Source organism: Leptonotus elevatus, chromosome 5 (genome assembly GCF_054856555.1).
Source record: "Leptonotus elevatus isolate MCC_2025b chromosome 5, RoL_Lele_1.0, whole genome shotgun sequence".
Lineage (NCBI taxonomy): Eukaryota > Metazoa > Chordata > Actinopteri > Syngnathiformes > Syngnathidae > Leptonotus > Leptonotus elevatus.
The window spans coordinates 2,757,498-2,772,358 of NC_141243.1; the positions used below are offsets into that span (position 1 = coordinate 2,757,498).

The window sequence follows — 14,861 nt, forward strand, 5'->3', positions numbered from 1 at the left end:
CTTAATTATTTACCTTATTATTACCATATTTCCAATATTTATTAGTCTCTCTGTGCGAATGTCCTCCATACCTGGCAGATCAATTTGCCAAGTGCTCAATTGTGTCAGTCGTAAAACATTTCACGTCGATTCAGCTCCTGGTCTTATTCCCTTAAACCCCTGTCATTCACCCCCCCCCCCCCAAGCGCTCTGACCCGGAAACAGTGTAGGTGAACACTTCCTGCAGTGCGGTTTGGAACCCCAGTTGGTGTTCCTGAAAGAAAATAAAGGCAGAAGCGAGTGAAACCTGAACCCGGCGCTAATGCTGGCTAGCTCCACATCGGCTTCCCTCCTTGCCTAAACACTGAGACCTGTTTTTTGGGGGGGGGGGGGGGTCTAGATGGTCAGTGGTGTTCCAACTCATGCACAAGAGAGCGTGCGTGCGTGCGTGCGTGTGCACTGCAAATTTGTTCATCTGCTTTCCTATAAACACCCTCCACTTTATTAGGCACACCTAGTCGGAACGACCTGAGGTGAACCCTGCCCGTTTAGCACCGGGCTTTAAGTTGTGGCTTGTTCTATTATTGTGCCATGGCCACTAATGCTGTCACAAACTTAATCTTTTTGGAATTGATTATCCTATTGATTATTCCGTCGGTTACTCTAGGACACCCGCCCCCCTTTCAGGCACCTGTTAATAGCTGTATTGACATGAAACTGAGTAGCCGTACCTATCATAATGGGACGCACAAAAATGTCTCAAGGACACATGCCTGAAATGTTTGAAGCGGCCATTTTAGGTGAATCCCAGGTAGGGGCTTTTATACCGGATGGGAAGCTAAATTCCGAAGCTTTTTTAACTCCAGCATATGATGTCGGCAGCGCTTGGCGACAAATTTGGAGGATCGTTTTTTTTAGGAGTCTCGGAAAGTAAGGCTAAATTTCCCATGCTTGATTAAGCGGAAAGTAGTGACCAACAAAAACATATTTATATTTTTTCGTCCTGAATGTTCTGAACTTCTATTTCTATTGACATTACTTAAGCCTGCCTGTGTGTCTGGAGCCCAAAAGCTGATGTCATGTTGCCCTTCTTCTATGGACAGCAAACGAGTGAAGTGAAAGAACCGAGCCAAGTTTTCCCCCCCCCCTTATCCACAGTACAAAAAGTATGACAACTTTGTGACTTTTGAACCTTCCGTGGAAAATATCAATTAGCGTTGGCGTGGACTTTAAAGGCGAACTTGCCGCCATGTTGTCCGGCTCAGAGGGTGCAAGGAGGAGGGGGCGAAGGAAGGGCAGTCCGAGCCTGTCCTCTAATTCCACTCCAGCGGGCCGAGTAGCAGCAGCTTGCGCCACATTCCACAACTGTGGGGGCTTTTCGGAGGGGAGGGGGGGGGTGAGTGAGCGAGCGAGCGGCATTCCTCCTCGGCCGGTGCCATCAAAGAAGCAGCGGCGCTTCAAAGGCCTGTCAGAGCCTAGGTGTTGATGACTGCAATCCCCCCCCCCCCCCCCCCCCCCCCCAGTGTCTACTTTTAGCTCAGCCCTCCAACGCACGTACAGGCCGAGCCAGGTATGTGCCGCCGGCCTCCTGCTGGGGGGGGGCGGGGGCTCAATGCTGCCATTAATCATAGCTCATTAACAAGTGACTCTGACATTTTTTTTTTTAAGGACAGGAATGAAGAAGAGCTGAACTGAGATGCTGCGCTGCAAAAACTGGGCTTACAAATAACATGGAAATTAGGAATATGCATTGCTTATTTTAAGATAAATTATTTACCAATAGAACAAACTAAATAAACATAACTAGCCTCAAGACCCCCACGGATGTCTTAAAGATGGTTGGGATGTCTTGATCACTTAAAAAAAAAATGTTTTTGCATCATAGTCGAATCGACACCTCGGCAGTGAATTAAGATTTGAGTTGAGCGCATTTGATTTCTTCAGACGCACACGTCCTAATTAAATGCAGTGCATGACGCAATGCAGCTGGGAAGTTGGTTGCTTAGTGCTCCACTCGGCTCAACCACAAATAGTACTATTGATTAACTGCCAAGTCAGTTGCAACCAGTATGTTTGGCACAAAATGATTCCCGCTTGTTGAAACTTCTATGTCAATTTCAATTTTTGCATCCCATTTGCTTAAGCTTGTCGCTCTTTGAACTGTTGACGAATGACGCTGCTGTATATTACATCAGGTTTTGTAGACTTCGTTTGTAGTATATTTGAGTGAGTGAATGTTACGTTAGCACAGGCTAGCTTGTAAGGTTGAAAGGCATTTTTTTTTGTTTTGGGGAGGGGAGTCAGATTGAGTTGGCTTTTCCAAGAACTTTGTTGAGGAGGACAAAAAAAGTCACATGCTGGCGAATCTTGATAGTTTTGTGCCAAGTCGTTGTTTATTAATGAGGCGGCTCCCCCGAATGCTTGTCGCATTGTTAGTCATGCTAATGAATGCACTGTGGTTCCTCGATGCTGACAAATGTATGCGTGCGCTCACCTACTTTCCTAATTGTCCTCGTGCATGTTCGACGCAAAGCTGGGACCACCGGTGTGGGTGGTGGTGGGGGGGGGGTGACTGGGGGGGGTGTGACTGGGGGCCAGTGGTGGGAAGTGACATGATAAAAAAATACTTGCTTACTGTACTTTAATATACTGTATTTATTATATACTGTACTTTGAGTTCTTTTTTGTCGAAAACTTTAAAAGCAGATCCGTAACAGATCTAGTTTTGTCTTAATTTGTTAAAACAAGCATTTTCACAGTTTATCATTAATTTTGCATTTTTTTTCTTTGTTCACATTGTAGCACTGATGTGCAAAAACGTTGCTCTGAAACAAAAACATACAATATTTAACTAAATTTACTTTTTAAACTTTCTGTCAGTATTTCTACCTTTTTGTTTTTTTAACACAAAGTACCTGCACTTTTACTACAGTACATGGTGAGAGTACATTGCCCTGTGCCCCCCCCCCCCCACACACACATTTTGCACATGCCAGAAACTGCCACTCAGCGTAAGGTTTTTACTTTTACTTACTTTTACTTAGATACAGGAGTTGAATCAGTACAACTTTTACGAGTGTTTCCTCCTTTTTTTTTTCTTTTTTTTTTACACAAATATCTGTACTTTTACATTACTATCAAGTGTGATTACTTTTGCCATCTCTGCTGGAGAAGGAGGGTGGGGAGTGCCCTTGCTTTCCTCCTCCTCCTCCTCCCCTTCCCAAAAATTTTGGCATCCCGCCCAATGTTGACCTTTGAACTTTGTCGGCCTGTCCTTTGTTCGTGTCACTCCGGATTTGAAAGCCTGAAGAGCTGAAAGTGACACCGGAGAGACTTTAGAGAGTGTGCGTACGTGCATGCTAACAAGCGCGCACATACATGCACGCACACACGCACACACAAGCGCCATTGACGGTTTCGGGATGCCCTGGCGTACAGTTAATAGAGTCACAAGCCAGGGCGTCGTGCTCAGTGTTGAAGCTGTCAAGCCTGCAGCCTTGTGCCACATATCAGGACATTGACATGATATTAGATGTCCTCACTTGTTTGCTTTGTGCGTCGCCACGACGACCGTGCAGCCGAAGTGTTTTTTTTTTTGTTTTTTTTTGCAGACGATGGCGAGGGTTCACCTTTGGGACATGAACTGAAAAAGATTCAAAAGTATTCTGCTATCGAGGGGCAGGGCAGTGTTTCTTCACCTTTTTATTAAGCTCGTCGCCCACAAACAAAAATCTCATAAAAAGCATATAGCCGCCTGCAGTTATGTCTTGAGATATGAGCGAGCTGATGTAGGCATTTTTTTGATATCCAAGCCCTTGATCAAATTATTTGGCGGTCATTCGTTATCCTCTGCAGCTTACTGAGGAGTTTTAACCATTTTCTTTGTTTTGTCCTTGTTTTAAAGGCCCGGTTGATATGATTTTTTTTTTTTTTTTTTTACCAATTACTTGGAATAAATAAATAAATAAACAATTGAATGTTAATGAGAAAAATCAGTTATAGGTCACCTTGCTCATTTTCAACCCAAATGATCTTGCAAGACTGAAAAAAAGGACAACAAAGATGATCATTTTTGTCTTAAAAATAAAAGAGGACCTACAAGCCCACCCTCCGCAAATGAAAAAGTGTACTTCCTCAACTACATGTCCTTAATGAGCCTACCCCTCCATGCCCACCCCTTTGAACATATGGACTGCCAAAATAAACAGCGGACATGGTGCTAGCGTTGCTAATTGGCCCCTCGGTCGCCCGGGGGGGGAGAAGACAAAAGAGAGGAAGTGCTCATTCTTCACCAGAAGCTCAGGGATCCCTTTCCAACGCTTGTGTTACAGGAGGGGGAGGAGCCAGGGCCCCACCTGTAGGGCCCTCCCAGCTGCTCCCGTGAAACTCGATCCCCCTGGCCGCGCTCCTCCAAGGCTTCCAGCTCGCACTTTGAAGTTATTTCCAGTGCTGGGAAAAAGCGAGCGGTGGCAGAGAGGGGGAGCGTGTTGTGCGTATGTTGTATGTTGCGTATCAAGCTTGGGTTTTTTGCACGTGACATCCAGGAAGGGAATCATCACCAACTTCCTTTTGGTTCCGTAAACAGGGATCATTTCTAGGCAATTCTAGCAAGGGGTTTCCAAACTTTGCATTTATTTATTTGTTAAACATGCTCGAAGCTATTTCATGTTGTTGTTAATATATGGTCGCGTTCACAAGAGTCTGTCAAGGTTTTTAACACTTTGGTGAATAATTTTGCTGACCATATTTGATCGTAAGAGGTTATTCTGAATTATTTGTGTTTCACAGGATGTTATGAAAATGAATTACTTGCACAGTAAATACATGATTTTTTTCTTTGCATAGCTGGAAAAACTCAATATAAAAACTAGCTGGTATTTATTGTTCGCGAGTCCTCGTCGCCATGGGGGGGATGCGGGTGTTGTGACCACCCCACTTTTTCGACTCCCGCACCCGATGATCTCTCAAAAACGCAATGGTCGGGAGTCACTGGTCATCAGAGCATCCAATGGGGGGGAAAAAAAAGTCAATTTTACCACAGAAATCTTCCCAAATCCCCAATTTTCCATGTCCCATGCGTCACCTTTCTTTCCACCGAGCTTACTGACATTTTCTTTTTCCTTAATCCTTTTTTGACCCATGAAGATTGAACAAGTAACACAACACACAAGGCTACCAAATCCCCCTGTACATAAAAATACACTTCCTTAAATAGATTATGCTCTAAAAAGTATACACATATTTTTAAGTGTGTGCGTGGTCACAGTAAGCGAGACAAACAAACTTTGAGCTGCCAAAGTACCTTCTTTTTTTTTTTTTTTTCCCGCCCCGTTCTGAAAATCCCCTGAATCTGTTTCAATTAACAAAACAAGACATGTGACATTGTAATGTGTGCAGGGTGTGTTCGCTCATCACGCTAATCTCAATTAATGGACCACAAACTCAATAGAGCTTGATCCAACATGGCTGATTAGAGATGATGACCGTGATTATTAACATTTATTAAATGTTCTTTTTTTTTTCTTACCGGAGTTTAGTTTTTCTTTTGCCAAACTTCACCGTTCTCCGCCCAAACGAAATGATAAAAACTACAATATATTTGCAATTTTGTGTTGCCAGTCTTGTCTAACATATATAATTTACATTTGGTTAGAATCGTAAAAAAAAATGAAAATCTCTATGAGTAGTTTATCTTCAAACCAAAATGGCTGACTTCCCGTGTCTTTACAGGCATGGTTTCATGAAACTTTTTTTGTGGGTCAACTCACGATTTACATGCCTACCAAATTTCATGTTGTCAACTAAGTGAAACGTTTGTTCAAGAATTGAATTATATTGTAGTGTTTTGTTTGTTTTATGCTGTTACAAAACTTCACCACCATGACCGCCACCCACACGCAATGGCAAAAATTCAAAATGGTTGCCGTTTAGTGTTGCTAATGTCTGGTAGACGTGGTCCAAATTTAGTAGCAAGCAGACAAAATGGCGGAGTTCACTTTCGAAAGACCCCAAGAAGTGTTCATAATGTTGGGTAAATGACTGCTTCAAAGTTCGAACCAAGATGGCCGACTTCCGGTGTCTTTTCAGCCATGGCTTCTTGGGATTTTGTCTACTATTTTTGTCTACTCGTGATAGACATGGCCACTAAATCGCATTTTCCCAGTAACACAAGTTTGAAGGGCTGAATTTTCTAAGAAATTGTAGAGTATGCTACCAAACCAATTATTGTGTAAAATTGTCTGCCTTAGACCAAAATAGCAGACTTCCTGTGTCTTTTTGGGCCTGGCCCCTTGAGACTTTTTTGTGGTCCTACTCTTGATAGACATGTCTACTAAATTTCATGTTGCTAAGTGAAACAGGCTTTGAGGGCAGATTTTTTTTTTCATGATGATGGTGACGGACGGAAACCCAATGAATTCCAGGCTCGCAGATGACGGACGAGAAGTAAAGATCCCCTTTTGATCGAGTTTTCGCTGCCAGCACGAATGTAAAAATTGTAAATGACACCCTCTCGGACCCTCTCGGACCCTCGAGTGTTCATTTTCGCAATTTTCCATTCAGTAAATACTCGTCCGTCATCTTTTTGGCGTTGGAAGGGTCAGACGGGTTGGCATTTTTACATGTCGGTGTAAAAGTTCCCCCCCCCCCCCCCCTTAGGTTCTCATTTTCAGATTCTTGTTTGCGCTGTAGTCCCTTCACATCATGTCAACTTGTGTCCGTATGTATGTCCTTTACGTATGCACTTGAATGGGTCGCGTCGCCGCTCCCTTAAGCTGAAAATTTGCTGCCGGGCGGCGAGTCGTTCATCTCCTTTGATATGAAGGTTAATTGGAAGTTCAATTAAATTAATAAGCCTCGATACCTGGCACCTGTGAGTGCTTTCGATTGTTCGGCATCTCTGTGATCCTTAATTCAGCGGATGGATGGCGTGGCACATGCGTGAAATGTTCACATTTGCCTTGTGAACATTCACTAACAAGGGAGGAGGTTCAAATGAGTTTGGCCTTTGGTTCTAATTGGTCCGGCCTTTTTTTTGGGGGGGGGGGGGGGGTATGATGGTGCCTGCGTATAAGGCGAGGCAGGCGAGCTTGGCGCTGGAAAGTTTATAACACCTGACACCTAATTCTTGCCAGTTTTGTGTCAAAAGCCACTTGTCTGACTTTAGACAACCCCTGGACGTCAGTCTCACGCTTTTTTCCGCTAACACTTGAGACTCATTTCTCATTTGACTCCAGAATGCCTCGATAGTCTTGAGATTTCATTGTGCCGTGTACAGATTCAAGAAACTTAGCGCTGGCTGTAGCAAAGCAGCCCCAAAAACATAAACGAGCCCAGCATGTTTCAAGCACATTGACATTTTCATTGCTATTATGTCAATAATTTAAAAACATTTTAGGCCGTTGTGCTATCATGCTAACAGTCAGTTGTAGCGAAGGTTTCAAGGTTTTTGACATTGGGCATCACATTTTTGGCTCCAGAATGCCTTGAGCGTTTTGAAATGTTAATTGTCCACTCGACGGACTGAAGACACCCCATCCCGGATGTAGCAAAGCGGCCCCAGAAACCGAAGCGAGCCTCCGTGTTTTTCGAGGTAGCTCAGAAAGGGTTCAGCCGGGGGACTTCTTAGCAAGCCGCCCGGTCACCTGCGGGTCAGCCGCGGGGCGTTTGCAGACGGGCACGCCGCGTGCACGCACCCGCGCTCCAACACGGCGCCGGGAAGGCAGGTGGGTGCGAGGACTGGCGCCGGGCCCAGGTTTGTCTTCCTCGAGGTTCTTGTGTGCATGTGATCAACAACACTTTGCTTCAGTTGACTTTGTCTGCCAAGACATCTTGCAGAACCTGCTTTGGAGGCGAGGCGGTAAAAGAGAAGAAGCAATCTGCCGCCTCGCTCTCTTTCTCTCTCTCTCTTTTTTTTTTTTCTTCCTCTTGCCTTCGATGCTGTGTGCTGCCGTGTTCGAACATTTCGTGACATGCTTCGGCAGGAGCCGCGCTTGAAATAGACGCGCTATTCAGCAGGTTCTTTCTCTGAATATTTCGGCTTTTGTAGCCCGCAAGCATCCTACGCACCCCCCCCCCCCCCAACACCCCAAGTTCAAAGGCCCTCATGCTAGCGAAAGAAGTGGAATTTATTTTTTGCTATACATTACCGTTAAGAAGTTTGGGGTCACTTAGAAATGCCCTTATTTTTCAAATATATTTTTTTTAATGTATATTTATATACTGTACAGCTCTGAAAATAAAGTCAAATCTGAAATGTACTCAAGTAAAATAAAAATACATAACTTTCCAAATCCAACTAAAGATATAATCATTAAGAAACTTTATTTGCAGAATATTAATAATGGTCAAAAATTTATATTTTAAATTATTATTTTAAAAATGTACTTTGTTCAAATCGCAAAACCCTGATTGTAATAATACTACTTTATTCTCATAAGACTTCAAAATGCATCTTGGCAAAATGTCTTTATTCTGTGATGATGATGACTTTCATAAAAAAAAAAAAACACCTTTATTCTCATTATGTTAACAAGGAATGGGCTTAATCATGGAATCATTCTTTGCTATTCTACTCTCATTTCTATTATGCAAAGTGTTGGTTATTCAAATATTAGATGAGCCGTCTCATTGGTTATGCAACACATAGATTTCACACATGGTGGCTAATTTTTCAAAACTGGATTATTTCTAGTGTTCAATGTTATTGCTATAGCGCAAGGTGTCAGTTATGACGTGTCTGACTGAAATTAATCCATACGGTTGCCTTAATGTGACAGGTGGATTGTTCGTACGCTAATGATGATGTGATGAAGGGTTCCAGCTGAAGGAGGCAGGGTGAGGGTGAGGGTGGGCGGGGGTTCGGAAGAAGTAGCGAGGGGTCGCCGCCAGATCAAAGGCTCGATGAATTGTGTCACAGGCGGACAGAATAATGGTGTGACTTGCATTTTCATGTTCCCCATCCCCAATAAAAAGGGGGAGGGGATTGCAACTAGGACCCCCTTACAAATGATTTAGCCATGCAGGGAAAGTTGTTGTGAACGAACCTACAACCTCCCAAATTGCCGGCCGACGCGCTACAGGTGGAGTTGAAATCCCCCGCCAGGATTTCATTGAGAGTGTGGCCTGCGTAACGGGATACTCATGTGAAAGGCTGCCCCCGCCCCCCTTCTCTATCTGCCCCCCCCCCCCCCCCGGGGCACTGCAACAGGCAGGGCAGGACAAAAGCTGCCCCCTTGTGGTATTTACGGCTACCACCAGGCCTGTTAGCATCCTTCGGCTTCCTCCGATTGGGTGCAAGGTTGGCGTAGTAACAACAACAACAACAACAACAAAAAAACACCCGAGTAACTACAGCTAACACTGAGAAGCGCCGGCGACCATCTCAGCTGGAGCCGTCGGACGGCACCGAAAGGGCCCCCCCCGCTTGTGGAGATAATGGTCAGCCTCTAAAATAACAACAAGGTTCCCAAACAACAACACTGGCCCATTTTGGAGCGCAAAAAGCCTCCCAAGGCCGCGCACAATGCTCTAGTGTTCAGGATGCGGGGGCGCCGGCAGGCTCGGGAAGCTCCGGAGAGCAGCGCTTGGCGTCCAAGAGTTACTTTTGTTGACTGAGATTTGAGCTTTTGAAGTGCTTCTTTTTTCCCTTCAATTTTGTCATCCTCCAAAGGAGTGTGCGCTCTGAAATGACCATCGCAAATGTATAGTTGCGCTCTCGCTAACTCGCTAACTCGCTAACTTCCTTCCCCCATGATGAATATCTCCACCCCCCCCCCCCCAAAAAAAAGTCTCACATAACATCCTCCCACATATTCTTGTGAAAAACTGCTTCAGAATTTTAAGACATTTAAAAGCAAAGTCAAGAAAATAAAAAGTAGCTTTCTAAAATGACTGACAGTGAAATTTGTTTTTAAACCTGGATTTAAAAACAAAAAAGCAAGGTTTTGCCTGAGTTGCAAGAAACATTTTTGTGCCATGTCCTGTCTACTAAATTCTCAGCCCTACAATGAATAATTTCCAGGTGTATTTTCTTCTGAAAGGATGTTTCTAAGTTGTGTTTTGGAGAATTGTACAACCTTATCTTCTCTCATACGCTAACATCTGAATATAGTAGGACGTCTCATGTCTCGAGCGATATATCATTTACTGGATCTAATTTCCAGAAAGGAATGTACACATGAAAGTGGTCTTCCAAATAATTCTTTTGAGAATTTGACTGCCTTTATTATCGCTTATCGTCTCCTGGATTCTCGACCACTCAACTAAATTGGTAATGGCTCATTTCCAGGTGTGAATTTGTGTGAAACTGTTCTTCCCCCCAAATCATTTTTATCTCAAATTCTTTTCAAAGCGAACATTACATATCCTGTCTCCTGGATTTGCTTCCACTCATCGAACTAAATCGTTTCCTGATGTCAATTTGTTCATTTCGTCCATCTTAGCATTTTCCCGCACGCGAGGCCTGAGTAGGATGTGACATGTTATTTGTCCTGAATTCTTTATGAGAATTTTACAACCTGACCTTGTTCAAGGCCTGAGTAGGAAGTGACAAAAGCAAAATCCCATCCTTTTTGTGCCATGTCCTGTATCTTGGATTCTCTTCCTCTCGACTATTTTGTGATCATTTTCGAACCATCTTCTTTCATGCTAGCTTTTGTGTATGTGGTGAGGCAGCGTGTGTTGCAAGTTCCATTTCCTGTATTCGTTTCCACTCCACTAAATAGATAATAGATCATTTCCAAGAGAGGATTTGTGTGAAAGGGTCCTTCTGAATGTTGTTTTTGAGAAGTCGACAATACAATTTCCCTTCTTTTTCATGGCATGTTCTGTCTGCCGGATTCTCTTCCACTCTACCAAATATATAATATCATTTGCAGGGAGAACGTTTGTGTAAAAACGATTCCTTGACAATTTTTTTTAAATCTACCGATCTTCCTCACAACTAACATTTGTCCGCGCGTGGGAGGCCCGAGTACGATGTGACGAGTTTGTCGGCAAGTGAAGGCACCGCGGCCTTCAACTTTTGTTCCGCTCACCGCAATGCCGTGTCTTCATAATCACAAGCGACGGTGTGAGAAATTCCCGTCAGCTTTCATCACCAAAGGCGGCAGAAGATGCTACGCTGTAGAACTCCGCAACCCATTCTTTTCTCTTTGACTCCAACCTGATTTACATGCGACCCTTCCCCAAAAGAACTCAACGATAATAACCCCAAAACCCTTCAGGTCAGGTTCTTGATCCTTCAGACTTGGCTTCGATTGGGTCACTAACCTGCAACCCGGTTCAAAGGTTAGGGGTCAACACCGGGAGTAAGGGTATCTGGGGTCATCAGCAAATGGTCCTGAGGCCCGAGCGGACCTCGAGGGGGGGCACGGCTCCACAATGCTGACTGATTGGGGTGGGGGGGGGGGGGGGGGGCTGCGGTCGTCGGGTTAATAGGATAAGTGGCCCTGCGAGTCAGTCAGGAGCGCTTCTGATGCTAATAGCGCACTTTTGTCTTTACACTGTTGCCAGGGAGGCAAATGGATCCTGGGTTCTGGTTTTTGGTGGCCAGCAATCATAACCAAGGTTTGTCTTAGACGGTTGTGGATATCACAAATCTCGGACGTCGGACCGGGTATGAAATGAACTTCCGAGGACAAAAGTGTGTTCGACTACAGTGACTGCAATACAATGCAAATATTTGAAGTAGTGGAGGAAAATTACAAAATTGTCCAATTTGGGAGGAAACAAAATTCCACATCTATCTTGTACCATCTGCTGCATTCTCTTCCACTCACCTTAATTGAGTCGGTGGCATCTGAATGTAAATCTTGTGTTTTTGTGAAATGCGCAAGTCAGGAAGAGTCCAAGAGTTTTCTAACATTGTTGTTTCTTTCATACTTTTTGGCTTCATCAGCACTAACGAATCTTTTTTTTCCCCTCTTCCAGATGCATCCTTTGGGCTTGTGTAACAATAACGACGAGGAGGACCTGTACGAGTACGGCTGGGTGGGCGTGGTCAAGCTGGAACAACCAGAGCTGGACCCGAGTTGTCTCACCGTGCTGGGAAAGGTAAACAAGAGCAGCCGCGTAACGCATGTTGCCGCGTGGGAAGCTGAGGCGTCCCCAAATATGAAATGGCCGTGAATGTGCCATGTTCGTGAGGGGAGGGGGGGCTTGTTGCTTTTAAGGTTGACCCAATAGCGCTTCACTACCTCCCTTCCAAGTTTTGCGTTATCAAGCTTTTAATTCACTGTCACTCTTAATATGATGGAATATTGAGAAAGCGTTATTGCTGTATCGCTAAAAGACAAAACATGAGGGATTTGTGTGAATGGGAGTTGGCAGTCGGCGCGTACCCCCTGCCGGTCTCCACCTTGCCCGACCCCGGTTTCGGATGCCGGGCCGGCTCCCACGCGCTCACATCGGCCCCCTTCCCATCCCTACCGCCCGCCCGCCCACCCGGCCGCCTCCGACTGGACCGTTTTGCTATCAACAAAGCTGGACTCTTTTCTTCTCAATTTAGAGTCAATTCAATTACCAAATTCTTGTGAAAGCGCACAACGTAATTGACGGGACGGGACGGTGCGGGGGGGGGGGGGGGATGCTGTTTACACGAAGCCGTGTCTAAAAATAAAACGTGTCTGAGAACACAAGGCTCCCCAGCTGTGCTTGGCATGGCAAACGGGCACGTTGCCCTCTATTTAAAGTTGGCTCGGCTTTTATTTGAAGTGGCCGATGCGGATGGTCAAAGCGCTTCTGTTGGAAACTGACGAGAGCTCACATCAAGCAAGGCGCTTTGTTTTGTTGGATTCTTAATAGGAGGGTGGTCTCAATGGGAAGTTAATGCTCCCCAATATTTGCCCCCCCCCCCCCCCCCACTTCAGCTCGCACTATGGGGTATCTAGGGCAGGGGTGGGCAAACTTTTTTGTGTTCAAGGGCTCGTAGATGAGGTTACAAGGGGGCATACAGACGCACATCATTCACAAAGAAGCGTTACACGTTAAGTGACTCAACAAGATGCAGTTTTGACAAACATATGCCTGTGAGTATTGTTACGTTGTCTGGTTACATGCATTGCTGCTTGGGTTCAAATATCCGTTTTCTTGAAAGGTTATTATTACCACATCGATGCTATTTTTGTTAGCCCGTCTATAGCATTTGCATTGTGTGTTAGCGTTAAGCTAGCGAACCTTCCTCAGTGATGCGCTTTGAATGTGCAATTGCCGTTGATTTATTTTAAGTTTGAAAACTGAAATTTGCCAAGTCATGTTGTTAAAATCGAGCCTTTCAGAACGTTTAGCCAAGCGAGTCCCAGATCCTTCATTTCGCCACTTAAGTCTAACTGGACTGGAAGATGACTGGAGTCCCCCCACGTCTGTGTGCCAATGGCAGACAGATGAGCAGGAGGAGGAAGTGGAGGAAAGGATGAGGGGCTTGGAGAAGGGGGGGGGGGGCTCCGCTCTGTGAAGTCGGCCGGCCAAGCTGACAAAAGTGCTGGCGTGTCACATATCTGTACACAGTTCTTTCCTGCCTTTCCTGTCTGCTTTGTGTGAGCAGCTCCGGGTTCGGGAACCCTGACCCTCCCGTCTGCTGTAGTAGCAGCAGAAGCAGATTTTCCTACATTGGCTTTAGGTTGACTTTGGTGGACAGAAAAAGGTGCAGCATCCAATGGCTGGTTTGACTTTGGGTCTACTCGAGGTGTCAAAATGAGCGCCTTAATTTTGAGTTAATTTAAAGTTCCTATAACGCCCCTTATTCTTTTAAATGCATGATTAATGACCACCCCTTTAACTCATAAATTTAATAATAATGCATATATTCGTGGAGACTGTGGGGTTAAGTTGTATTTTAAAAATGTGCAGAATTTCATGTTAAAGATGAGATCTTAACTCTTAATATGAAAAGAAAAATTCACTGATCCGTCACCAACGTCTTACAAATGCGATTATGCCATCTAGTGGCAGAAAAATGACCTCGACACAAAATCAATATCACACTCGTTTTTTTTACAGTACAGTAGATCTTTTCAATTTGAACTCAATTTTATGAATTATTATGAAATTACTATATAAATGACCAAAAGATGCAGCCATGTTTCTATTACATTACATCTTTTAGAATAGATATGAAAATTTGCAACCAGTAGAGCGCCGTGCTGCCGACGTGCTCCGTCACCAATCAATTCTCAACGCCCCGACGTAATGATCAAAGCAAAGCGTGTCCGCTTTGGCAAGTCGGCGGCGCAGACGGGAGCGGCCGTCTTGTCGAAAAAGTCGTCCTGCACAGCTGGTCTGCGCTTGCCGTGTGTGGCCCGGCGCTGCCCCTCAGCAGCTCCTGCGTCAAGCACCATCAGTTCCACCTTAAACGCGTGCCAAGACAACATTTCAGAGCGCGGCCGGGGCCCACTACAAAGCGCTTAAAAATAACCCCAGAGAGCGGCGAGGAGAACAGTGGAAGAAAAAAAAAAAAAAAAAAAGATCCTTGTGTCATCCCCTCCCTGAAATAAAGCGAGCCGCTTTCAAGTTTTGGCCAGAAGCGGCAGGCAAGCGTAAAATGTGTATCCTGTGTGGGAAGAGTCCTAAAAAAACCGCGGTTGCCCGTGGAACAATGTGTGTGGCCGAAGCGAGGGGGTCTCTTTCCGCCATTTCATGCCGTCCTCCTGACTCGACTCGACTTGCTTTTGGGACTACAAAACCTTCGAACCCTCACCCTCGTAAAAAAAATTCCCACTTGAAATCTTTTTTGCTCAACCTTCAAACTTGTGCTTTGGTCTTACGTCGGAATGTCTGCAAAGAGCGAGCAAAAAAATTTTAATAGTTGCAGCCGACGCAAAACGTTTTCTAATTGTCCATAGATGCATTAAGGTCTCAAATATTAGACTATTGAAGACAAAGCA

At 44.8% G+C, this 14,861-nt stretch overlaps 1 protein-coding gene across 2 annotated transcripts in view; it reads left to right on the top strand.

Annotated features, from left to right (window-relative positions):
* znrf3 (zinc and ring finger 3) overlaps positions 1-14,861 on the top strand; it is a 61,860-nt gene that overhangs the window by 24,156 nt on the left and 22,843 nt on the right. For both annotated transcript variants that reach the window (XM_086075225.1, XM_086075226.1), the window contains exon 2: positions 11,911-12,033. In XM_086075225.1, coding sequence (XP_085931351.1) covers positions 11,911-12,033 — 123 coding nt within the window. The remainder of the gene's footprint in view (positions 1-11,910; positions 12,034-14,861) is intronic.